General features: G+C 41.3%; 2 protein-coding genes across 3 annotated transcripts; both read right to left on the bottom strand.

The window, feature by feature from the left end:
• Positions 1–897: 897 nt before the first annotated feature.
• On the bottom strand, positions 898–2989 carry LOC138965834 (uncharacterized). 2 transcript variants are annotated; one of them, XM_070337929.1, is made up of 4 exons: positions 2836–2989; positions 2009–2182; positions 1476–1611; positions 898–1108 (listed from the first exon to the last, which is right to left on the bottom strand). In XM_070337929.1, exons 2-4 carry the CDS (start codon positions 2166–2168, stop codon positions 1072–1074), a joined length of 333 nt encoding a protein of 110 aa, XP_070194030.1. In that variant the 5' UTR covers positions 2169–2182; positions 2836–2989; the 3' UTR covers positions 898–1071. The 2 variants fall into 2 exon arrangements, with proteins under 2 accessions (XP_070194030.1, XP_070194031.1); XM_070337930.1 differs by having other exon boundaries at positions 2009–2173; positions 2836–2959.
• A 2883-nt stretch (positions 2990–5872) lies between these two features.
• On the bottom strand, positions 5873–22518 carry LOC138966488 (mRNA export factor-like). Its single transcript, XM_070338756.1, has 11 exons — positions 22454–22518; positions 19466–19591; positions 18655–18750; positions 17706–17798; positions 17024–17110; positions 13686–13772; positions 12499–12570; positions 11417–11524; positions 11064–11243; positions 9067–9261; positions 5873–7648 (listed from the first exon to the last, which is right to left on the bottom strand). Exons 2-11 carry the CDS (start codon positions 19559–19561, stop codon positions 7559–7561), a joined length of 1104 nt encoding a protein of 367 aa, XP_070194857.1. The 5' UTR covers positions 19562–19591; positions 22454–22518; the 3' UTR covers positions 5873–7558.
• Between the last annotated feature and the right edge of the window lie 5016 nt (positions 22519–27534).

Genomic DNA, 27534 nt, shown 5'->3' with positions numbered 1-27534 from the left:
AACTTTTTGTACGTTGTTTTCTTTACTCTGGATTTTTAGACCTAAAACGAGCACAACCTCTGTCCTTTGATCGCTGACACTCGAGTACTCCTTTAGGTTTTAGTGCAGAGTAAAGGGGTTGGTGTAATGGTGCAGCGGGTGTACTCTTTCGCTATACTGCGTAGAATCGATACAGTGGAACCCCCCTTTTACTATCTAAAAAAACCCTGAGAAAATCAGTCTTTAATCGGAGGGTCCTATAAAAGGGGGTTCCACTGTGCCCGTAGTCACTGGCGCACGTCACCAATGCGCACAAAAGAAACGCCCATGGGTGTCAGTTATGAAACTAATTCAGCGAAAACAATGCCCATTCCGCACAGAAAGCATCCACGCCTTGCATTTTCGGTATTTGTCCAAGTGGAAGGATCTCCGACGAATCTGGGGGGATTAACAAGATGGTTTACAAGGGAATACATAAGCCTTCGAGCTTCCCGTGTAAACGATCACACTCACAATCTGCCCAGGCTTTTATATGTGAAAAGACCATTTCATTATACCTAATTGTCCACCGCATTATCATACCCAAAAAATACTTAAATTTCGTTCAAAACAAAAGCACATGGCTTACTTTTTGCCTGCCTTTGTTTTCTTGACATATATTTTGTCGTGAACTTTACTGTAATGAACAGGGAATAAACCTCTTGAACCCAATTCACATAATTATGTGCATTATTGACTGTAATGCACATAGCGACACACAGACTGACAGACAGACAGACAGACAGACAGACAGACACACACACACACACACACACACACACACACAAACCATTCACTGACGTACGCTGCACGCACGCACAGACAAACTGACACACGGAAAGAAAGAGAGAGAGGGAGCTAAAGAGATAATGCAACATCTGTGAATTAAGCTTCTTTTTCTTTTTATTTCGAGAACATTCTAGCGGTGTCTCTCCAAACACGTCAACCGAGTATGCGTTAAAAGAAGAGATTGTAAAGGGTCACAATGAATTATTATCACCATGTATTTCTGAGCGATCGTAAACCTTTCCTTAGACGAAGGTGGCAAGCATTTCAGCAGTTAGCCAATTTGTCAGCCTCATGGAACACACTGAAAATCATGATTGATTGTTAGTACTTACTGCAGACTTGCATAAAATTGTATGTTCAGACAGGTGAATGTGAGTGTGTGTGTGTGTGTGTGTGTGTGTGTGTGTGTGTGTGTGTGTTTGCCTGTGTGTGTATGAGCGTGTGACCCTCTGAATGTGAGTCAGTGTGTGTGTGTGTGTGTGTGTGTGTGCGTGCGTGCGTATGTACGTGCGAGTGTGTATGTACGTGTATGTGCGCGTGGGTAGTACGTACGTACGTCAGTGCGTGCGTGCATGCGTGCGTATGTGTGTGTGACCCTCTCAACGTGTACGGGTGTGTGTCCGGTGTGCGTGCGTGCTCAAATCCGTCAGTCTGTCTTTCATACTTACACATGACAGGCGGGGGGACAGAGAGGAGCAAGGACTCCCACAACCAGAACCACACACTCGGCATCACAAGCCCCCTCCCCCGCGTCCTTCACGTGAGGGTAGATTTTGCAGGCAAGGTCTTTTCCGGACAGCCCGGCTGCAAGCAAGAAAGAATCAATTATATTGCCAGTCTAGTGGGTGTTTTTTTCTTCTCCAGAGTGCTATGTTGTTGCACACACACATACACACACACACGCAGGCGCGCGCGCACACATACCCACATACAAACGCATATACACACACGCATGTATAGACGCACACCACACACACACATTGACACACACATATCGACACACATACACACACACACACATCGACACACACACACACACACACGACACACACACACACACACACACACACACACACACACGACACACACACACACACACAATCTACAACAAATCCCATCCCACCAGCCCCACCACCCCCACACCATCCCCAACCGGCCCCCCTCCAACCCTTCTCCCCTCCAGCCGGCAAAGCACACTCACTGACGTGCTCCAGCTCTGCCCCAATGTGGTGCAGACCGTGCTCAATCTCGTGTCCCAGATGATGTAGCCCGTGCTCAATGTCATGGATAGAGATGAAGCGTTTGGAGGGCACAGCCGCCACCAGGACCACGGCAAGGGAGAGAACCACTGCTACCTTCATTGTGTCTGTGTGGACTGATGATTGTCCAGATTATTTTATCCAGAAGTACATTATCAGAAGTGGTAAACGACTATTACATGCAGTCGACGCGCGGTGAGACGTTGACAGAGTCAAAGAAGGATAATACGAACTTGTAAGATCCTATACCCGTGTTTTAATTTTTTTTTTAATCTAAAATTCATGACAACTGAGCCTTAGTATCAGTTCCTATCATTTCAAGACGGGCATGAAATTGAAAGGATTCAATAATAAATGAATAAATAAACACATGACTAAAAAACAAAATAAACAAACAAAAACTAATCGATTTAGTGGAGCTTAGAACGGCGGGTGAAGCTAACTAAAAAAAGAAAGAAAAAAACCTTTGTTGTGGAAAGAGCAACAATTGCGATCGTTTACAAAGTGCTGCGCTCGTTGAATTTCTCTCTATTTTGTTATTTTCCTTTTTTTTTTTTTTTTTGCAGCTAAAGTAAATAACAGCAGAAATCTATCAGTCACGGAGCTTCCTTACTCAGGCGACTGCCACCAGAAACCAAACAAATTAGTCAGGCTAAGAGAGACAAGGATGGGATGAGGGAGAAAGAGGGAGACACACAGACAGACGGAGAGAGAGAAAGAGGGAAATAGAGAGACAGACAGACAGACAGTGAGACAGAGATGTACTTACAGAAAGGGAGATGTATCCAAAGTAAGCGTTGACGATGTTATGAAGTCTATGACTCCAGTCTGGTGTTTTAAATACCTCTCGCCGAACTTTATCGTGAAACTGCGTCTGAAAATCTATCTGTGCAAAGACTCTTTTTTTCAAAAATTGTATCCTGTTCTTTTGTGCCTAATTGTGGAACGAGGTGAAAGTAATAAAGATAAGGAGGCACACTTAAAGGAAAAACCCACCGTGGCAAAAGACATTTTTAAAAGGCCGCTTGTGACTTTTACACTGCATGAAGAATGTGTGTTTGGAATCTGGATGGTGGCTTTGGATTCAGTCATAAAAGTGATGACACAAGGTCCAACATCTTGGACTATACCCTAAATGAAATCTCCGTAGCATGGCCGGTGGTAATATTTTACGCTGAACACATGATTTTATGTATGTGTGGAATACGGAAGGTTGGTTTTAATACAATTAGTCATGAAAGTTATGACATGTCACCCTCCATGCCCATACCGGAAAAGTGTTATACTGCTAATTTATTTTCTCAGATGTAAGAATTCATAGTGGTACTCAGGGTCAGTGTTCTTATTTCAACGAACCTGTTGCAGGATACCAAACCATTTGCAAGTGGTGATGGGGGGGGGGGGGGGGGGGGGGGGTGGCGGGGGTGAATGGGTTAAACTGGAACAAACTCGACTATAAGCGACCATTATGACTTTTATGTTCAAAGGACATAACTACGTGGTGGATGGCGACAGGGACAGTCAACTTGGCACACTGTTCTGGGATTTTACCAGACTCATTGTGCAAAACACCAAATCTCCGTGTTTAGTTTTAAAGCAACTTGTATCACGCTGAAAGATGCAAACGTCGTTTTTGTGTTGCCGCCACGGACAATGCCCCTTTAAGAATGTCAAGTGTCTCAAAGACAAAGCTCACCCTTGTTGTGCCAAAGGAAAACCACTGCAAAAGAATAAGACTTGTGACATAAGCCATCTGGAAACGCATAAAATCACCCCCACGTGCGCGGTGCCACAGTTCTATCTAGGGCAAAACGTTGTCCAGGTCAAAATTAATGTACAGGCTGTACGGTACAGGTGGGAGAATCAGATAACAGGTAAAACAAAATAAAATAGAAATAGTCTGTTACATTGAATTTAGTACCTCACACACGCGCGCGCACACGTGTGTAAATAGTAGTGTGTCAAAGCGAAAGGGTGCCTTTATTCTGTGCGAAAGCCTGGCTTGGTTTGTTGTGGAATGCACGATCTTTCACACGAGAAGGAAGGTACAGTGGAACCCCCCTTTCAAGACCGTCACAAATCTGAGACAATCAGGTCTCAAAGGGGAGAGAGTTATGGAGGTACATTTACACACATAATCAACAACAAAATCTGGGCGGGGATGTGGCTCAGTCGGTAGCGCGCTGGATTTGTATCCAGTTGGCCGCTGTCAGCGTGAGTTCGTCCCCACGTTCGGCGAGAGATTTATTTCTCAGAGTCAACTTTGTGTGCAGACTCTCCTCGGTGTCCGAACACCCCCCCCCCCCCCCCCTCCCTGTGTACACGCAAGCACAAGACCAAGTGCGCAACGAAAAAGATCCTGTAATCCATGTCAGAGTTCGGTGGGTTGTAGAAACACGAAAATACCCAGCATGCTTCCTCCGAAAGCGGCGTATGGCTGCCTAAATGGCGGGGTAAAAACGGTCATACACGTAACAGCCGTGGGAGTTTCAGCCCATGAACGAACAAACAAAATACAAAATCTGAAAATACCATCGTAAATGGGGGTGGGGTGGGTGTAACAGGGAGGTTCCAATGTAGGTTTAATTTTGCCCTTTCTTATGAACAACAGAAAAAGAAGAAGCAGAAGAAGACGACGAAGAAGCGACGAATCACACTCGTACACTGGATCATACTGTGAGAAAAAGACAGAAGTTCGGCTGCTGATTGACGAAGTATTCCTTATCAACGTTTTCTCCTTTTCATTGAATTTTATTTTTTATTCTTAACAGGTCCGAGACTGTAACACATTACGGTTACTGAACCGACCGTGGGAAATCACGCAGTACTTTTATGAACTGGTATTGTTGCCCAAATTGTGTAATAGTGCTTCATTGTGCTAGGGACAAGCCACCTATGAGGGCTAAATATGGTGGAAATCTGAGGGCCGTTCTTTCTTTCCACAAGAAAACGTCGGGGACTTACGTGGTTTTCTTTTAATTGCAATTGTTTATCCAAGATCTAGTTTCTTTACAAAGGTGCTTGTTTGTTTGATCATAAAAGAACAACCCAAACACGGCTGAGACCAATTTGTGAAAGTTTTGACTGTTTGTTTTCATCACAAATGCAGACACACGGGCTTTGTAATATTCAGTATTGATGAGCACCTACGTACTGGTTGCAATGTCTGCCTGCAAATACTGCTAGCCTTGTCATCAGACAAGCAATACACTTTGTGTTTGAAAGAAAAAGTTGTTCCATTCCGCAAATGAAAGATAATCTGCCTCAGATGAGGGTTCATAGGAGTGGTTGTGATACAGTGGAACCTAGCTTTTAAGACCCCTCAGTTTAAGACCCTAGTTTCCCCCATTTTCTGTCATGTCTGTCAATGTAGCTCTATTTTAATACAGTGGTACCTGCAATGTTTGGCCCCTCCGATGAGAGGACACCTCCCTTAAAAGGACGCTTTCTGTTGTCCATTACCTCTACCAAAATATACCTGTCATGACAGGCCACCTGCAATGTAGGGAACATTTTGGTTGGTGCCAGGGGTGTCCTTTCATCACAGGTACCACTGTACTCCCTCTCTTATGAGACCTGATTTTCTGAGACGTTTTGAGGTCCTAAAAAAGGGGGGGGGGGGGGGGGTCCCACTGTAAAACAGGTTTTTGTTTTTGTAGTCTAACATTCATGACAACCTGTGGCATCGCTTGAGCTGGCACGAGATTCAGCCTTCATAGAAACAACTTACATAAATAGATTATAACTGAGTAACCAAAGCAATCAACCGCTACACACACACACAAAATCTCAACAAAAAGCAGTGCTATTATTTTGTTTACAGGTTTAATGATATACACAATGTCACATCCACACAGGGGCATTCAGTTCAGAAACCTCTCCACGCAATCACAAACATGAAAATATCTCACATGTTAATTGTTATGTAAAGTGCTGTAACCAACGAACACAATCTCTGATTCAATGAAAGCTCTGAGAAAAGTAGACACAGCAACTAACTACCTCTCTAGTTCTAACACGAACCTTTAGCCATTAGGAATCATACGCAACCCATACAAAAACAAATTAAAAAAATAAGAAATTTCATATTTGCCAATTATACTCAGAAGAATCCGGTCTGTATGTAAACAAATTCCCAAAAGTCATAGCATATCAGCCAAGCTTTAGAATCATAGTGTATGTTGAAGTAGAGGGTTTCTAGTAGACCATAGAAGTCCTTCGGTTTGAAGAAACTTTTTTTTAAACTTCTGTTCTTTAAAGCCCACAGTGTCTATTTTAATAATAAAAAATAAAAATACATGTATTATGAGACAAAAGTTTTAGGGGAGGGGGCCACAATGAATATGTTTCTGTTTAAACTAAATCTACATTCACAAAGAATACTCCAGCAATTCTGCATTTAACATCTTTACTAATTTTTAAAAATAATAATCAATTTTACATGTCATGAAAAGTCACTTCTGCAAAAGAAAAACAAGAGGCGAAGCCAACAAGGCTCACGTAAGAAATCGACAAACAGTAACACAAACTCAATCACTCCGTCACACATACACACACACACACACACACAAAGAGAATAGGTGAAACTGTGCAAGAAAGCGAGACACTAGATCTAGATCTGTCTATCTGCATGTACACTAGTTTCGGCCCGCTCAAAATAATAATGACCGAGACTTTCAGTACTTCCTTCGCGTGACGTCTAACCCTCTTACGTCATAATGTGACGTCAATGTAATGTGACGTCTTCAAATGTTAGAGTTTCTACCACAGACATACACACGCACAAACACACACACACACACACACACGCACGCACAGACAGACAAAGTTACGATCGCATAGGCTACACTTACGTGAGCCAACAACTGTATGTACTTCTTTGCGAAAACCGAAGTAAGATAACAAACTGCAAGACTTCACCACTATTAACAAATAATGTTCACATCTGATTTTATTCCACTTAATATTTCAGAAAACAAATGATCAAAATGTCACCTTGTACAATAGTACTGTTGTTAATTTTCAAGTCCTTAAACCTCCATAGACTAACTGACAAGTAAGTACAGCCGTGAAAGAAGTTCCCCCCGACTCATAATTTGTTGAAACTGCTTAAAATTGTGTATGTCCCTTTGCTGAGTTGTTAAAAATTTGGGTTTATTCATTTGTACATGTACTTGTATGAGTATTTGTGTGCGTCTCATTAATTCTTCAGGTACAAGTGTCTCTCAGCATGTTGTTGTTGTTGATACAGTCGAACCTGTCAAAAACGACCACACAAGGGACTGACAAAATGTGGTCTTTACAGACAGGTGGTCGCTATGGAAAGGTGAATTATATTTGAAAAAAAACCTCGTCTTGGATTCTTGGGAGTGGTCGTTGTGAGCAGGTGGTCGCTTTTAAGAGGTGGTCGCTTTTGAGAGGTGGTCGAAAGAGCAGGTTCGACTGTATAAACTTCAATCTCATGTCACATAGTCAGTGTCCTCTGCCGAAGTTTACGATCTCTTTGAAGGCTTCAGCTCATCAAAACAGGATCGCAGAAAAATGTGAGGCTTCATCTTCTGAGGGTCATAGCCCTCGTGACCCTGCAATCAGAAGACAAATAATAAATTGAGATAGAGGTCAGCATTGCATGGTATAAAATTACTAGATAGATCACTTAGACACTTCCCTTGTCATGTACATCACAAGGCATGAGATCATGAAATTGTAAAAAAAATTTTTATTTCAAAACCCACACACAACAAGAAGAGCAAACGCTCGATCGAGTCACTTTCGCAGTTCTGAATATTATATGAGGCATCAGATGGACAGGAAGAAATTGCTATTCACAACACAATGAGTCACGTTCACATAAAATTTGAGCCTGGTCACTTTTATAGTTTCCGAGAAAAGCCCAACGTTAAGTTGTGTGTTGCCGAACAGAAAAGGCTAGTTATCTCCCTTGTTTTTCTGATAACGTTCGTAAAAGGCTACAGATGTAAATACTTTGATGTAAAGAATAATCCTACAAAGTTTCAATCACATCCGATGAACTTTGTCAAAGATATAAAATGTCTAATTTTTCCTTTGACGCTGACCTGTGACCTTGAAAAAGGTCAAAGGTCAACGAAACCATTGTTAAAGTGTAGAGGTCATTGGAGGTCACGACTAAACAAAATATGAGCCCGATCGCTTTGATAGTTTCCGAGATACTTTGTCAAAGATATAAAATGTCTAATTTTTCCTTTGACGCTGACCTGTGACCTTGAAAAAGGTCAAAGGTCAACGAAACCATCGTTAAAGTGTAGAGGTCATTGGAGGTCACGACTAAACAAAATATGAGCCCGATCGCTTTGATAGTTTCCGAGAAAAGTCCAACGTTAAGGTGGTGTCTACGGACGGCCGGCCGGCCGGACAGACTAACACTGACCGATTACATAGAGTCACTTTTTCTCAAGTGACTCAAAAAACACCTGAAAGCATGCACACAATTGTCAAGATATACATCAGTGTGCATCTCTTAGTATGAACTTTGATACAACATTGAGAAGAAAATAGATAAAATCTATCTTTGGTGGAGTCATAGCAGCAAACAAACACTTGCAGGCTGTCCTTCTTTCTCAAGTCCATTAGAGCCTTAAGTGACTGAGGAAAAAGAAAACAACGAACAACCACAACAACAGCACATGGACAAAGAGGCAAAGTTTGCCTGAATGCAAGTGTGATTGAGCGCATCTGTTGAAGACCGCAAGTGTAAGTCATGCATGTGTGCACAAGGAAAGCTAGGGAGGGTGTGTGTTAGTAGAGCGGAACCCCCCTTTTAAGACCTCTAAAAATCTGAAAAAAATTAGGTCTTAAAACAGAAGGAGTTTTAAAATGGGGGTAAATTTGCAAATGTCTTGAACAGAAAATCTGAGAAAACACGGTCTTAAAAGGGAGGGAGTTTCAAACTGGGGGTGGGGGGGGGGGGGGGGGGGGGGTCTTAAAAAAGGGGTTCCACTCCAACAGAATCATTGTGTACCTTGGACCAGTCGTAACTAGAAGCGTAGGCAAAGATGTTTCCCTGAGCGTTGAAGGTACAGCAGGTGATGGGTTGGTCAAACTGCTCTGATGTCTTGAGCTTGGTGCGAGCGTCCTTGTCCCAGAAACTGAAGCGGCCGTCGGATCCCACGGTCGCCAGGGTACCATGCACAGGGTGGAACGCAATATCGTTCACCTGCCGGACGAAAAAATATTTCTAAAAAAAAACACACCATGAAAAAGTGCTCACAAGCACACACATGCAAAGGACAAAAAAGAAGCAAACCGTCTGCTCTGTGGTAAGCCTTGCTCATATTATAGACTTTTTTTCCTTTCTACATCGGTGCTTCTTTCAAGTAAACAATGTGTACCATCCTAGGGCCCTCAGGCTAAATGTTAATCTACAAACACAGAGAAGATAGTGAGTAAGGATTTAAGCCACCAAAATCAAACGAAGCCATCCAAACCAATGACTGTAAAAACACCGGCCCCAGTAGCGCAGTGGTTAGCGCATCGGGCTGCGGGCCGGGAGGTCGTGGGTTCGAATCCCATCAGGGTCATGTGGGTTTTTCGGGCTACGGTCGGCTCCTGCCCAGAGTGGAAGTGCTATGGTTCCTATGGGAAGGCTGGGATCACACAGCCGAGTGTCATTCACTTAACGAATGCGACTTTGAGGGTGCTCAGGTTCTGTATACCTGACCAACACCGCAGGTGCGGCAGTTCTCGGGCCTGGTTGACGCCAGGATATATTATGACAATAAGTGTAGAGTGCTGCCCTGTCATGTAGTCTCAAAAACCAAATTGGAAATCCAAAGCATCATTATAATCATCCTCATCTCATTAATCATCCAAAATATAAATTGTCCTTGCTCTTGTGGCCCTTCATGCCCGGAGCTCTCATGGTGACCTTGGTCTCAGTGTTCCTGTTCGATCCTTCCCTGAATAGTAGTTCTGCTGTCAGTCTTCAACGTGTGACGTTCTGGGGGGTCGACGAAGGGACGTGGTGGCGGTCTGCTCTCTGGAGGGGACGCTCACTCAGTTTGGCTCCGCGACTTAAAGTCAATGTCGTTTGTAGGGGGCATAGTAGGTAGTGGGCTGCATCCGTTAGCTCGGGACAGACCCACTACTGAACACCGTCGAAGTGACTCAGCAGAAGTGCAGTGTCATCTTCCGAGGGTAGCCTACCGCAGCGGCCCGACATCCCCCCCTGGAGCGCCTGTAAAATCGACATGTCTGGCAGCGGAACGAAATTCAGAGGTGGTTGGAGCAGCGAGTGCAGGGACGGGGCGATGTGAGAGCACAACGGGACAAGGGAACAAGTGTAAAGACGAAAAAAATAAAATAAAAAAAAATTAAAATTAAAAAAAAAAAAAACGTCTGTAAAAACGAAGTGATGAAAATGGACAAAACTTCAATATACAAACTTACTTCATATCTAAACTCAAACTGAATCGCTTCTTAGATTTACATTCTGCCACAAAATGGCACCTTTTTTTTTTTTAAAGCATTCAGCACTTGCACAAATACAGAAATCAGCCGCTGAGCTTTTCATAAGCAAACACAATACTTTTAACATTAGTCTGTCAACATTATGTGAACAAAAGAATGGTTATGAAATTTAACCCCACGCTGAAAACAAAAGATAAGATTTCATATAGTCCTGTGAGGTTACCCTCATGGAAATTCCGGCTGCTTTCTAACTGGGGAAAGCAAGCTGCTGAATGTTTTCTTCTTTTTCCTGCATGCGTGTATTCATGTTTCCAAGCCCCGAGATTTTTGCTGTGAACACGGGGGTGTTCGGACACCAAGGAGAGTCTGCACAAAGTTGACTCTGGGAAATAAATCCCTCACCGAACATGGGGATCAAACCCACTCAGATAGTGTCAACTGGTTTTGAAGCCAGCGACGGTTCAGACTGAGCTATTTCCTGCCAACAAACATCCAACTAGCTGAAAACAAATGAATGACCTAAGCCAGGAGAATGACTATTTCACTCACTGCATAGATGTCTTGCACGTTGTTGGACGCTCCGTTGGAGCGGTGACACTTAAAGGTGAAGTTGTCCTTGGGGTTCGCGGTGTTGACGTACTGAATAGCCACTCGTCCCTCGATGCTGCCCAGCGCAAACCCTGTGGGTGAGTTGGTCTTCTTGTCTAGGAAAATGCTGACACAGCGGTGCTGAAAAAGGAGGTGGTTTGACTAGTCAACGAATAACCATCAACAGAAGAAAAAAATTATCAAGAATAAATACAGTAATATTGACTGGAATCTCTGGAAAATACCGAAGTAAGCTTCAGGAATAGCGTTTCCTGATTTGTTGTTTCACTCGTGCTAGCCTCCATAGAATGTACCTGGTATTTGAGCGGCGACTCCATTCTCTTGAACTCCTGTGGTTGGTTCTCCAGCTGATAGATGATGAGTCCTCTCCCTGCCGTGCCCACCACCGCCATCGGGTATTTCTGGTTTGAGTCGGGAAATAAAGAAGGGAACTCTCAGTACATGAGTGTTGTGACCCAAAAGTGTATGACTTTAAGCCTCAAGTTTTGTCTACTCTGCTGACTTGAGTGATTTGAATAGGTCGACACAAAATAAGACCCATTTTGCACAGCAATACAGTGGAACCCCCCCTTTTAAGACCTGCAAAAATCTGAGAAAATCAGGTCTAAAAAACAGGGAGTCTTAAAATGGAGGTAAATTTACAGAGGTTATGAACAAACAAACAAAAAAGGGGGGGGGGGGGGGGGGGGGGGGGAGTCTCAATTTGGTCTTAAAAGGGGGGTTCCAATGTAATGCTAAAATGCAGCCCTTACACTCTCTCAAGAATGAACTCTCTTCTGTTAGGTTTAATTTACTACAGTTGAACCCCCCCCCCCCCCCCCTGTAAAAAAAAAAAAACCAATTATAAGACCTCCTTTTTAAGACCTTGCTTTTGCAGATTTTCTGTTCGTAACCTCTGCAAATTTACTTCCATTTTAAGACTTTTGTTTTTAAGACCTGATTTTCTCAAATTTATGGAGGTCATAAAATGAAGGTTCCACTGTATTCATTGTCATTGTGCAAGCAACATTTTGACCTTTCCTGACTTCGTTCCCTACAATGCTGTTCCTCACAGTTCACTGACCCCCCCCCCCCCCCCCCCCCCCCCCCACCTCTTTGTGCATCTGAAATTTGTAAGTTACTCTTTGCTACAGTTTTAAGAAAGACAAAAAAGAAACACTGTCACATAGAAACACACACACAGAGACTTACAGAAAAATATCCAATCCGGATACGATCACTTGAATATTCTGCTAATTTCTGATCTTATTAGATCTGTGAAATGCTGAGTATATAATTAGTATATAATTTGTCAAAAATTGTTCAAATCTGCTTCAAAAAGTAAACATGCGGTATTGCATGAAGATTTCTACAGGAGTATAGTTGGAATACTCACCACATCAGCACAGTAGCATCTCTCTGGTAGGTTGACGGTCAGAATTGGGTTGGATGACCGCGTGTCCCAAAACTGTGGACAATATTAAGTAGCATGGTGGTCAAAGTATCAAGAAAGAAAGAAAAAAAGAAAGACTACAGAACAAAGAAATTAAAAAGAAAATTAAACCAGACACAAAATAAAGCACCAGTGTTTACAAAACTATCAGAAATTCCAGAGATGTTCCCCTGCTGCACTATTTAACTAATTACCAGCACAACTAGTTGCAACCAACACTAGATTACCAGCATTCCCTGGCCACCCTTTGGTTTTGTCCTCTGTTTCAGCAGAATAAAGAACAAAACTTTCCCTTCCCATGCATGACCTGGCTTGGTATCACAGCCTCACATCATGATTGTGTAAGAACTATTTACAGAGAAACCACCACTGGCACATCTACGATCCCCAGGTAACTACAACAGGCTGGAGAATACGTGAAGACAATAGTCTCTGAAAATTGGCTGGGGTCTAGGGGCAACGCTCAAACCAAGTTTTTCAATTTTAAAGGCAATGTGACGGCCTTTCCTGGATACAAGAAATCACACAGAATGTTTCTAACCCACACATACAGAATGTTATTAAAAATAAAACACACACAAAAATATTGATCATCCATTACTTTCTTCCAGGAATTTTTGTTCTCAAGCCAAGTTTTTTTTGTTGCTTTCCTCAGAAAATCATGGATCTGGAGAGATTTTGCCAGACTGCTACAAATATGAAAGTCAGACATGAGAATACAAATTGTCAAAAAGGAGGAAATAAAGTTTGCCAAATTTTCAAGAACATCATCTTTAGGAAATTGTATCCGATTTGATGAAAGTCGTTTGTTAATTTCAATGCTTGTTATTCTCTCAGGTGCAAGGAGAAAGGTTTTGTATAACTCTCGCTTACTCCATTACACATGGCGTATGCATATAGAGCGCTTACTTCCCCTTGGTTATTTGATCCCTGATGTAAGGGAAAAAGGCAACATGATTTACTCATGAGGTGTGTTGCTTACAGCATAAAAAAAAATTGTGCTGATTTCCCATATCAGACATAAACACCTTGTGAGGTTCAAAAGGAGGAATTCCTCCTAAAGAAGGAAGATTCTCATGCCTGGAAAGTGAAATGAAATGAAAAGTGTGCCAGCACATGACATGACTTACTTTGAGCGTTTTGTCCCAGCTCCCTGTCATGATGCAACTGTAGTTAGGGGCCTTGATCCACCGCACTGTTTTTACTGGGGCGTCGTGCTGAAAGCATGCAAAACAACACTCTCCATCAAAATCACCACAACAATGCAGACATGTATCATGCTGAAAGCATGCAAAACAACACTCTCCGTCAAAATCACCACAACAATGCAGACATGTACAGCAAAACTCCCTTTAGCTTAAGTCCGCCAACAGTCTGAGAAAATGAAATCTACAAAGGAAGGGATTTTTAAAATGGAGGAATAAATGCACTATGAAAAAAAAATCTGAAACGGCACAGTATTGATAGGAGGGAGAGGGAAAGGGGGGGGGGGGGGGGGGGAGGTGTGTGTGTCAAAGGTAAGAACCTCAATGTTTGTTCAGAGTAGCAGTGCTGTGTGACAAGTGTACTGTTTTGAAACTTGTAACAAGACGCAGTTACTACTCTACATCATCATCCAGATGCACAGAGCCTAACAGTAACTGCCACCCGTAGACTAAGGAAAAAAATTGTGTGAGGGCGTCAACAGGTCTGCACTCCCCCCCCCCCCCCCAAAAAAAAACCCAACAACAGTTGGCGAGTTACATTTTTGAGATTTGGCCATCCCTGAGTGGGGTTCCACTATAATCGGAAAATCGTTACTGGAAATATAATCAGGATATAATAGATTAGAGGCTAAAATATGCGTTGTTAAAGATGTCTTTAACGATAACGACATGTGCTCTTTTGAGGAAATATGTGAACGAACTGGATATAAACAGTCTCGCCTATTTGAATATAATGCAATACAGACTGCCATTAAAGCTCTATTATTGCGTGATACGGGTCAGGCCCGGTCTGATCATATGCCATTTATACAATTATCTCCACGCCAAATTCGCCTAAAGATGTTAAATTATGAGATAAAGGAGCCAAGCTCAGCTGGATTTTGGTCGAACAAATTAAATATTACATTAGAAGATAAACACTGGAAATTAGCTAACGAATGCTCGACAGAAACCCGTCTTCGTCTATTGCATTGGAAAATTTTACACAATATATATCCCACCAACATTTTGCTACATAAGATGGGAATTCGTCAAACAAATCTCTGTCAGTATTGTAACGAAACCGACTTCATCGAGCACTTTTTCTGGCAGTGTAGAGCAGTGCAACCCATATGGCAGGAATGTCAAGGGTACATATTTAAATGTACAGGCAAAAATATAAAGTTAAGCTGCGAAGAGGCTCTTTTTGGGTATTTCACACGTGATATCCCCAGAGAGAAAACTTACTTACTTACTGCCTTTCACGCCTGGTGGCGTGTAGGGCAGCGACAGAGAGAAAACCTTCATAATTAATCACCTTATATTGATATCGAAAATGTGCATAAGCCAGTTTAAGTACGGAAATCCAAAAACTAACATGAAGGTCTTATTTCAGAACCAAGCTCGACTTCGAAATCTCTAGTAAAAAAAAAGAAGAAAAAAAAAAACAAGAAGGGCAAAGCCCATACGACTCACATGCTTGACCTGTCAAGGTCAAATAACTAAACCTAGCAATGACATCATACACTAAGAACTGCTTTACACATTTTTCCTACCAAAATACATGTGACCTTGACCCAAGGTCAAGGTCATCCAAGGTCATGCAACACAAAGCTGTTAATTCAAGACATAGGAAGTACAATGGTGCTTATTGGCTCTTTCTACCATGAGATATGGTCACTTTTAGTGGTTCACTACCTTATTTTGGTCACATTTCATAAGGGTCAAAGTGACCTTGACCTTGATCATATGTGACCAAATGTGTCTCATGATGAAAGCATAACATGTGCCCCACATAATTTTTAAGTTTGAAACAGTTATCTTCCATAGTTCAGGGTCAAGGTCACTTCAAAATATGTATACAATCCAACTTTGAAGAGCTCCTGTGACCTTGACCTTGAAGCAAGGTAAACCAAACTGGTATCAAAAGATGGGGCTTACTTTGCCCTATATATCATATATAGGTGAGGTATTGAATCTCAAAAACTTCAGAGAAAATGGGAAAAATGTGAAAAATAGCTGTTTTTTAGACAACATTTATGGCCCCTGCGACCTTGACCTTGAAGCAAGGTCAAGATACTATGTATGTTTTTTGGGGCCTTGTCATCATACACCATCTTGCCAAATTTGGTACTGATAGACTGAATAGTGTCCAAGAAATATCCAACGTTAAAGTTTTCCGGCCGGCCGGACGACTCGGGTGAGTACATAGACTCACTTTTGCTTCGCATGTGAGTCAAAAAGGATATAATAGATTAAATCGTGAGGGTTGAAAGCTATGATAGAGAGCATATCTGACATCCTCTCTGCAAATGACCCCCCCCCCCCCCCCCCCCCCCCCCTCTCCCACACACAAGTGCAGACCTGTTTACCCTAAACCCGAGGCAAGAGTACTTTCCCAAAAAGTTGAGTGTATTTTTCAAAAAGTTGATGTACTTTGCAAGCAAAGCCATATGGGCTAGGGAAAATGTACGCGTGGGTGCAAACGTGTTTGTGTAAGAATAGCATGTCTTGTGAACACCTTCAGAATTTAACTCCTTCCAATACAACAGGGATAAAACAATTTTATTTACCTGTCAGTTTATCTTCCAATCAGATTGATAATGAAAAGATGAAGTTCGTGAAATAACATCTACGGTTGACAGTGGCAAGTTCATTTTTACAATCATCTTAGAAAACATTGCTTCAGCGCGGACTACAGCCTTTTCTTCTGGCAGGATTTGCTTTGCATGAATGAACTTCAAAATTCCTTGGCAGCTTTCAGCGGCTTTCTTTGCAGCAACCTTGTCCAGGTGAGTTTTGGAACTGCAGTGTCGTTCGATGTCATATTTCCCAGCATAGGCAACGGAGAAATCTGATTTACAATACTTGCAGTGTGCATGACTTTTTCTCATAGTAGACTCCACAATTCCTGGCTCTTTCTTATATTTCTCCAAGAAAATCTGCTGCTTCTGCTGTTTAGACTTGGTACAGTCATCCGAAACTGGCACATTTTTCCGCTTCATTTTGCCACGATTGTCCAGACAATCGCACGTGCCAACAACTGAACAAGGTTTCCACAGCTGAAGACTCGCTGTCATGGTTATCTCCCTTCGACCGAAACCAGTATCAGTTGTACCATTCCGTAATCAGCACACCAACACTGGAAAACGTATTCTAGACTTTTTCTTAGGCGTATTTTGTGCGTGTGTCGCGTATTTGCGTACCGATAATAATTTGGCGTACAAAATACGCCCAAATCGTACTGGTAACCAGGTCTGCAAGTGACATTATGCTTGCCTTACCTGTGCTACTTGAACACACTGGTTGCTGTTGAGGTCCCACAGCTTGGCTGTCTTATCGCAGGAAGCTGTAAACACTTTGGTGCCATCCTGTAATATCACAACAACATTTACCAAATTCACACAATGCTTGGTTGATTTTGAACATGAATAATATACATCCATTCACACGCAGGCCTGGGAATGAGTAAAAGTGGTTTGGGCGTACTGACGGGAAAATGTTGCGTTTTAAGCATTTTTAAGGGCACATGGAGGCTCTTTTCTTACACAATTAGAAAAGGACTTCCGCACGGCTCTGTAAAAAGACAACCAAACATTTCAACATAATATGCCCTTTATACATTCATGCCATGTAATCCATTTTAGAAACTACAAGATATGTCACAATATCAGTTATCATCGATTTGTGTATCTCGTTTTGTCCACTTTAAAAGCCAACAGGTCAAAGTTCTGATGAATGTTTTCGATTTGTTGACAGTAAAACGTTTTTAGAAACGTAACCTTTCTTGGATAACAGAAAAATGGTAATTGCGCGTGAGCGAGAAATAAAAAGACAAATACACACTGTAAAAATACTTTCTTGGTTATTTATTCTTGATAAGGGGACGTTAGCAGTCTGTCTCTGATACCTACAAAAGAAGGAAGACTTTACACCCTGAATGTTTTCAACATGTCTGGCACTCACATCACTCCAGTCAACGTCCAGCACAGGGCCTGTGTGCGTCTGCTGAGCCTTGGGAATGGTCTGACCGTTCTGCTGGACCTCCCAGCAGCTCACCTGAATTCATGGACACATCAATTTGATGAAAATAAAAGCATATAGTACATATACATATATATATAGATTCTCTCTCTTTAGGTCTGCTATGAGATTTTTAAAAATCTTAGAAGTCAACAACTGAACTTTCTTCCAAGATTATAATAATCTCTTTGCAGAGCAAAAACAGAGAGAGAGAGAGAGAGAGAGAGAGAGAGAGAGGGAGAGGGAGAGAGAGAGAGAGAGAGAGAGAGAGAGAGAGAGAGAGAGAGAGAGAGAGAGAGAGAGAGAGAAGTGTCCCTTCACAAATAGTCCTATTGGGGAAGTATATTTATTATAATTTCACATAATGAAATAAATGCTACAAATAACAGATTTTGCACTTCATGTGTTCTATTAAGTACAAGTACAGTGGAACCCCCCTTTTAAGACCCTCCTTTCTCAGATGTTCTGTTCACAGATTCTGTAATTTTACCTCTATTTTATGACTCCCTTCCATTTTTAAGGCCTAATTTTCGGAGGTCGTAAAAAGGGGGTTCCACCGTTTTACAATTACACACAATGTAATAAATGCTACAACTACAAGTAACCGATTTTGCAATTCATGTGTTCTTCTAATAACTTGTACTGCAAACTTGAGTGCATCTGGGATGTTGTTTAACGCCGCAAAATGCTGAAACTTACTTCAAATCGCCAAAAAAGTTTGCCATCATTTTGGCAGAATCTTTTTCACAGCGTTTTTTTAATCATTAATAAATATGTCTTCATGTTCATGCTTATAATTGTGAGAATGCTCATTTAGATTGATTCTCTTAGTCTTACTGAATGTCATGTTTACATGTATTTCTGCGCACACATTTCTGTGTGTATAGTTTACCTTGTTGTCCCAACTGCCGGCAATGAGGAAAGTGGATGGCAAAACTCCAGGACTGAACTTGAGACAACTCACACTGTCGTCAGGAGGTGATGCCACCTGCAGGTACAGCAAGACACAGCTCATCATTTCGCTCTCAATCCAGGCTTCTTTGTAATTTCTTTTACTTCATCTTTTTTCATTGCTAACTTCACATTTTATAACGTTTATAGGTTATATTGTTTATATGTATTCAATGTTAAACTTGCGTGTTTTACTCATACGAGTCATAGTTCATATTTAAAGTGCGGAGAGCTCGATTCTTTGTGGATCACTATATATAAGCTCTCGTTATTATTATTATTTTACAATGTTCAACCGTGTTAACACCGAGATGAAAGTTGATCATGTTCAAAAGCAGGCAAATCTGTCTGCAGAATAGGTAGCTCTAACCTTTTAAATGATTGAAAATCAGAAAAACTACCAGGAAATCATGTCTCTAACCTTGAGTGCCTGATTTCAGGTTTGGAACTTTCATCCCTGGTACCATTTGATGGCAAATACACACTTGAAATTCATTAAAAAAAACTCTCATTCTCAATAAATAGGTAGCTCTAACCTTTTAAATGATTGAAAATCAGAAAAACTACCAGGAAATCATGTCTCTAACCTTGAATGCCTGATTTCAGGTTTGGAACTTTCATCCCTGGTACCATTTGATGGCAAATACACACTTGAAATTCATAAAAAAAAAGCTCTCATTCTCAATAAAAAGAGATCCGCTCAAGGCCACAGCAAGAAACTAGAAAGTAGTAAAATTGTTAGAAGCACTGACCTCAAAATCTTTCATGGGATTGCTATTCGCTGCTGCAGCTTGGTTGCCAAATACATTGGACTGACCAAATGTGGACGTTCCTCCAAACAAACTCATGCTTGTCTGCAGCAAGAATGGTCAAAACAGCTGCACACGTAAAACAAATTAACTCAGCTGGACACACACACTAAACCATAACAAGAAATTGACACTTTGTCCGCTAGTCCTGCATGTCAAAACAATTGGACAGTCAAAAGCCCAAGGGCAAGATAAAGAAAAGTATACGTCAGTGACTATGCATGCCAAGATTGAGGTCGAAGATCAACACTGCAATATCTGAGGTCTGTCCAGACTTCTTCGTGTGATAATCATAAGATTAAAAGCATCTATCCATTTAAAAACTTACCAAAAATTAACAGTCTTAGTCTGACTGCTTTCCATGAAGAGATGCAATTTACAGCTGAATCAATAGACGATTTTCAGAGGTCTGGTAGAGTTAGAGCCTTTTTAACTCGACAAAGCTTTTCAAAACAAGGCGAAGCATATTCCACGCTTCCGATCGGCTTTATCCTGCGATCGGGATGAACAACTAACTCTGATGTGTACATTATGCAGTGTGCGCACCTTTTCTTTTAAAAATCAATGTTCACGAGTTCATCAGAGTTCACAATTTGTTGCAGAAATGATCACCCGCACGTAGTGATCGCTGACAACTAGTTTTGATCAAGGTCACGTGAGTTTGGCTTGAGGTTACATGAGTTTAGGAAAACACGTACTTAGCGAACACTTCCAGTGATCAGCAAGCCATCGGTGGCGATTCATGGCTCCAATGCAGACATGCGCAAGATCGGTCGCCCACTCGCCACAGGCGACCAGAAATGAGTGTGGAAAGTCTTATAATGATCGCCCACTTGGCGAGTGTAACTTTTGGGTCTGTGGTATTATCATTTTTCGAGCGACGATTGTCTGTTGTGAAGCACGTTGTCGTCTACGATTGCTAAAATTAGATGTGATCGGAGCTCCAGTTCCAGCTGATCGAGAAATTCTCTTTAGTGACCATGAAGTTGTGAACCAATCAGAATGACCGTATGATTTCAGGATTATCAGGACTTTTTGTTGATGCGATTTTAACAAATCAGAATTGTCGACGCAGCACGTGTGTCTCAGAAGCCTTGGCAGATCTGAAGCTGTAAACATGTAGAAATACTTGGACAACTGCTAGCCCCCCCCAAAAACAAAAGCCAAACCAGAGGGAAGGAGTCCGAGAGATTGAAAAAGTATGACTCCGGACAGGGGGAAGCGTTCCTTCCAGGCAGACTATACAAAATCTGACTGGTGAGCAGAGAGACTGGCTAAACTATGATCGGGAAAAAAACGTCATGTTGTGTACTGCTTGCGAAAAGCATGCCGCTTCTGAGAAGGAGAGAAAGGGGCCATTCGTTGTTGGTACGGACAAATTTCAGCTGGAAAACATACGTGCACACAAAACATCAAAGTCTCACGAACAAAACACACAAAAATGGGTAAACTCAAACAAAAAGGCTGAAGACACCGAGGGGGGACACGCTATGCAGCAGCTAACGCAAGACCAGCGTGCTTGTGTCGCTCAACTGATGTGATCTGTACAGGCGCTTGCAAAGACCTGCTCTCCTTTCACAACGTTTAAATGGATGGAATCGTTTTGGTTTTTGGAAACTAATTTTTGTGGGCGAGTGAATTTGTTTGTGGGCTAGTCAATTTTGAATTTCACTAGCCCACAAGGCGAGTGAAAATTCTGAAACTTGCTCATGCCTGCAATGTTTGTATTTTCGAAAGAAAATGAAATATATTTAGTGCACGCTACATAACATACACATCAGAGGTACTCGTTCTCCCCGATCGCAGGATAAAGCCAATCGGAAGCGTGGAACATGCTCTTCCTCGTTTTGAAAAACTTGGCCGAGCGAAAGGGGCTCTTACTCTGCCAGACCACTGAAAATCCTGACAGAGTTATTTCCGCAAATTTTCTATTCTGCGAGCGACACATCCTCAAAACTGATTCAGCAAAAAACTCCTACTCTGCACAGGAAGCAGCCAGACTGTTAGGTTAAAACTAAATTGAACTTTAGAGCAGTGTGATTCAAAGTGGACAGATGCTCTTACTGACTTAGTCTTATGAACGTCACTCTTATCACCATGTGAAATCCTGATCAGATCTGAGGTGGTGTAACATCTTGATCTTCTTTCAGTTTCAATCTCTCAATCCCATAGTCAATCAATCAATGAGGCTTATAGTCATAGAACATCCGCCATAAATCTTTTGTTGATGGTTGGTGTGTCATTGTGTGATCACCATGCCTATACACAGATCGGATCCTGTCTTTCATTTATTCAAAGTAGCGACGGCAATAACTCATCTAAGAGACTTAGAGAGGTACACATAACAGTTTCTATACTGACCAGAACAGTCTTTCCTGATTCATAGCTCAGAATTCAGAGGGATTTAAGTCTCCAAATTTGCAGAACCTCCACTTGTAATCATAACAAGTCATTTTAGATCCCTTTGAAGTTACGGAATGAACTCCGATGAACTGTACGAATGCATTTTGTTTACATGGGTCAAAGAAGGAATTATCCGTATGATCGGACAAGGGAGACAACTCTTTCGTGTAAATGTCCCATGGTTGACAACGTAGCCTACGCCATTTTCGGGGCATTTTTGTCGATTGAACAACCAAATTAATTAATTATGCTTAAGTTTGAAGCTCAATCCGTCAATTAGTTTCACGACAAATGTTCTTTGGCTTGCCTACATGGACTTGTAGTAAAGAATGTCACTGGTGACTGGATTCTGAGCTATGAATTTAACACGCTAAAGTTCAAGATTACCGTCTGATCCGTACGGACCGTAGACCTACCCAATGCCGCATGCTCGTTATTTTAATATGTGCGAGCAGTATAACCACCTTATCGCTTAAATCGACAAAATAACTTACAAGACCGTGAATCACTAACACAAAGAAAACGTACCCCTGAAAATATTCTTTCAAACCAGTTCGCGCATCGTGTGCACACAGGATGTTTGCAAATTTATCAACTCTAAAATGTGGATTGGAAAACATACGAAACGAAACAGAATGCGTCTTTTAAAGAATAAAAATGGATAGTGCCTTTTATCATTTTGACACGTGTACGAATGATTGAAAATTTTCGTTGGGGCTTGCATTAACATTCCCTTCCCGATCTTCACTTCAAAGATATCCAACAACGGAATCAAGGGAAGTAACATTAGATATAAAACTGTGGAACACAATTTTACGGGTAGCCTCCCTTGTTCACGATTTGAACTTGTTTTGCATTTGTACCTGAATGTTACAAAAATACAAATCAAGACAAAATCAGGAGACACAGCTCTAAAAATGGATTGCAAAATGCATAAGTCAAACAAAGAAACAAACAAGTCGCGTAAGGCGAAAATACAACATTTAGTCAAGTAGCTGTCGAACTCACAGAATGAAACTGAACGCAATGCAACGCAGCAAGACCGTATACTCGTAGCATCGTCAGTCCACCGCTCACGGCAAAGGCAGTGAAATTGACAAGAAGAGCGGGGTAGTAGTTGCGCTGAGAAGGATAGCACGCTTTTCTGTACCTCTCTTCGTTTTAACTTTCTGAGGGTGTTTTTAATCCAAACATAGCATATCTATATGTTTTTGGAATCAGGAACCGACAAGGAATAAGATGAAAGTGTTTTTAAATTGATTTGGACAATTTAATTTTGATAATAATTTTTATATTTTTAATTTTCAGAGCTTGTTTTTTAATCCAAATATAACATATTTATATGTTTTTGGAATCAGCAAATGATGGAGAATAAGATGAACGTAAATTTGGATCGCTTTATAAAACATTTTTTTTTTTACAATTTTCAGATTTTTAATGACCAAAGTCATTAATTAATTTTTAAGCCACCAAGCTGAAATGCAATACCGAAGTCCGGGCTTCGTCGAAGATTACTTGACCAAAATTTCAACCAATTTGGTTGAAAAATAAGGGCGTGACAGTGCCGCCGTGACTTTCACGAAAAGCCGGATATGACGTCATCAAAGACATTTATCAAAAAAATGAAAAAAACGTTCGGGGATTTCATACCCAGTCAAATTTCATAAAGATCGGTCCAGTAGTTTAGTCTGAATCGCTCTACACACACACACACACAGACACACATACACCATATGACCCTCATCTCGATTCCCCCCTCTACGTTAATACATTTAGTCAAAACTTGACTAAATGTAAAAACCAAGAAATTAAGTAGATGTGCATTGCCAAGGCACTGCATACCCCCAGCGAAAGACCAATCGTCCGTCTCTCTCTCAGTCTCTCTCTCTCTCTCTCTCTCTCTCTCTCTCTCTCTCTCTCTCTCTCTCTCTCTCTCTCTCTCTCTCTCTCTCTCTCTCTCGAGTCAGTCTCTCTCTCTCTCTCTGTCTCTCTCTCTCTGTCTCTCTCTCTCTGTCTCTCTCTCTCTGTCTCTCTCTCTCTGTCTCTCTCTCTCTGTCTCTGTCTCTGTATCTTCTCTCTTTCTATCATTACCTCTTTCTCTCTCTCTCGCTATCTCTCTCACGCACACTGACACACACGTGACACGCACACATACACGCACACAACCACACACATGCACTCACACACGCAAACACACTTACACCCACACGCACACATCCACACACACAAACACACACACAAACACACACACAAAACACACACACACACACACACACACACACACACACACTTACGCACACAGACCCAAACAGGTGCCAACACAACAGCGCACTCTCTTCCTCTCTCCTTATGTTGAAAGGGAAAAAAAAAGGCTGAGAGAGAGAGAGGGAGAAAGAGAGAGAGAGAGAGAGAGAGAGAGAGAGAGAGAGAGAGAGAGAATATGAGAGAGAATGAGAGAGTGAGACAGACTGACAGACAGACCGAAAGACAGCCACAAACAGACAGAGAGAGAGAGACACACACATACACTGACACTAAGATAGTAAGGCAGCGAGAGATGTCACTCATAAGCACACACAAACACACGCACACATGCACACTAAATTACAAGAAGTTACACTACAATTCAATACAATGATATACTTTAATATCATAATAGTAGATTTTATACATATTTGTGAATCGCCACACAACATTAGGTGCGTAAATAATTACATGTTTTGTAAGTTTGTTTTTCGTCTGCTGCAAATCTAGTCTTGTTGGTTGACGGAGAGAATAAAGCTTCAATCGTACCTTCATCAACAGGAATAAATGCTCAATCCGCTGTCAGTTCGCAACTGAACCTTGTTTTTTTTCTTTAACTTTTTGATTAACATTGAAACGGAAATCCAAAAGAGTGTTTCAGCTGTTTCAAGACACAGGCTTAGCTCCTTCTTTTGAGTTGCTTTTCAGTCTAAAATGACACCGGAAGCGAACAAATTGTCGCGTATACTGTCGTCACAAAAAGACTTACACGCAAAGCGAAAGAGACTTTGACGTCATTGCATTTTTTCCGCAAGACCGTACACTCGTAGCATCGTCTGTCCACCGCTCGTGGCAAAGGCAGTGAAATTAACAATCCAGAAAAGCGCTGTAGCGGTTGCGCTGAGGAGGATAGCACGCTTTTCTATATCTCTGTTCTTTTTAACTCTCTGAACGTGTTTTTAATCCAAACATATCATATCTATATGTTTTTGGAATCAGGAACGGACAAGGAATAAGATGAAATTGTTTTTAAATCGATTTCGGAAAATTTATTTTAATCATAATTGTTATATTTTTAATTTTCAGAGCTTGTTTTTAATCCGAATATAACATATTTATATGTTTTTGGAATCAGAAAATGATGAAAAATACGATAAACGTAATTTTGAATCGTTTTATAAAAAAAGTGATTTTAATTACAATTTTCAGATTTTTAATGACGAAAGTCGTTAATTCGTTTCTGAGCCTCCAAGCTGAAATGCAATAACGAAGTCCGGCCTTCGTCGAAGATTGCTTTGCCAAAATTTCAATCAATTTGATTGAAAAATGAGGGTGTGACAGTGCCGCCTCAACTTTTACAAAAAGCCGGATATGACGTCATCAAATATATTTATCGATTCTGGGGATATCATGCCCAGGAACTCTCATGCAAAATTTCATAAAGATCGGTCCAGTAGTTTACTCTGAATCGCTCTACACACACACACACACACACACACACACACACACACACACACACACACACACACACACACACACACACACACACACACAGACAGACACACACACATACACCACGACCCTCGTCTCGATTCTCCCCTCTATGTTAAAACATTTAGTCAAAACTTGACTAAATGTAAAAAGAAAAGAAATACGCGAATTTAACAGACCTTTATGTATTCCAACAATTAATGAATAAGCACATCATGTCTGAAAAAATGACTCGAACCAACCTATTGAATACCCAACCGGGACTCGGACCAGAATCAAGAATAACACTGACATTGTCAATTAATTGAACAGTGAGTATTGTATTTGTATTGATTCAAAGTTCTATTGATCATATCAGTGCTTGTTCCCGGTCCCAGACCCGGAGGTCTGGGTTATGCGGAGGCATTTGCCTGTGTGAACGGTGACATTCCGGAACTAGTTTTAGCGCCATTTTGTTGTGAAATACGTCATCAGTTTGTGTACACAGAAAGTTGTGACATCCGTCACCCTATGGGAGGTGTGAAGGCAAAATTGGTCATCACTGAGTTTGTGTAACACAGGAAGTTGTGAATTACAAAATTGTTCAACAAAAACATGATAGAAAACATCATAGATCGAATTGTGCAGGGTCAACCGCAACAAACTCAAACCGAGCCATGTATACTTACTTGTATTTGAGTGACTTATATACCAACATTTTTATTTCTTATTTTCAGCACAGGTGTAGGAAAAATCATGAACCAAAATGTTATTTATTTTCTATTTAACATTTGTTTACAAATGTGACCCTGTTCTTTTAAACAAACAGTGACATTAAACATTGTTATGTTAAAAAAAAAGAAAAAAGAAAAAAAGCTTTTGCGCACAAATCAGAAAATACATTGTACATTTTACTAAACCGTGAGTTTCTGTGGCAAAGCCCGACCGAGGAAATTGCACTGGTTTTATTTTTAGATCAGTGGGAAATTTTCAAGAACAGACGCTTGCATTTGGATGTGTCCAATGATAGTAGCGGGTTTGGTTGTGATCAATCAGAATAATGTAGGCAGGGATGTCGTTAGGCGTCGGACATCGGACATAGATGAAAATCCCCAAATGTCCGATTCACATTGCCGCATGTCGGCCAGATGTCCTATCGTTTTAGCCTGAGCGTGGTCATTGTCCGATATGTACTCCATTCCTTCGGACAGCGCGATATTCGTTAATTTTCATTTCAAGATACAAATCTTCTGAAAGACCGAACGCTCTCGTGTTCAGCTGACACTGAAGTTGCCCGTGCCGTGTGCGGATCTGTTCTTTTGTTGGGAATTCCCGAACCGTCTCGGTGCAGCGCACTGATCTAAACTGAATAGTGGATTATGTTTAGATCAGTGCATGCTACAGGAGTACGGGAGACAACTCCAACTGACTAAATTTGTCGTCTGCTTTTGCCTTTCGATACGAGACGAAGCACTGACTTATGCCGCTGAAAAAAACTAAAGCCTGCAAAAGATCAGCATTAGATCAAACCGATCAACTTTTATCCAAATCATGCAGTTTGTAATCAAAGTAAGAGCTCTGAAGTTGTTCATGTTGATTTCTTTTTACATTTAGTCAAGTTATGACTAAATGTTTTAACATCGAGGGGGGAATCGAGACGAGGGTCGTGGTGTATGTGCGTGTGTCTGTGTGTGTGTGTGTGTGTGTGTGTGTGTAGAGCGATTCAGACTAAACTACTGGACCGATCTTTATGAAATTTGACATGAGAGTTCCTGGGTATGAAATCCCCGAACGTTTTTTTCATTTTTTTGATAAATGTCTTTGATGACGTCATATCCGGCTTTTCGTGAAAGTTGAGGCGGCACTGTCACGCCCTCATTTTTCAACCAAATTGG

This window comes from Littorina saxatilis, linkage group LG5, assembly GCF_037325665.1.
Source record: "Littorina saxatilis isolate snail1 linkage group LG5, US_GU_Lsax_2.0, whole genome shotgun sequence".
Lineage (NCBI taxonomy): Eukaryota > Metazoa > Mollusca > Gastropoda > Littorinimorpha > Littorinidae > Littorina > Littorina saxatilis.
The sequence above is the reverse complement of the archived record's forward strand: the minus strand, read 5'-3'. Positions and strand labels throughout refer to the sequence as shown.

Coding starts and splice junctions, on each gene's coding strand:
- LOC138966488 (XM_070338756.1), bottom strand. CDS start 19,561: ATGAGTTTGTTTGGAGGAACGTCCACATTTGGTCAGTCCAATGTATTT. Junction 13,773..17,023: donor AGTGTGTTCAAGTAGCACAG/GTAAGGCAAGCA, acceptor GCATGCTTTCAG/CACGACGCCCCAGTAAAAAC. Junction 7,649..9,066: donor CTAGTTACGACTGGTCCAAG/GTACACAATGAT, acceptor TTCTGATTGCAG/GGTCACGAGGGCTATGACCC.
- LOC138965834 (XM_070337929.1), bottom strand. CDS start 2,168: ATGAAGGTAGCAGTGGTTCTCTCCCTTGCCGTGGTCCTGGTGGCGGCT. Junction 1,612..2,008: donor GGCAGAGCTGGAGCACGTCA/GTGAGTGTGCTT, acceptor TCTTGCTTGCAG/CCGGGCTGTCCGGAAAAGAC. Junction 1,109..1,475: donor TGTCCCCCCGCCTGTCATGT/GTAAGTATGAAA, acceptor CATGATTTTCAG/TGTGTTCCATGAGGCTGACA.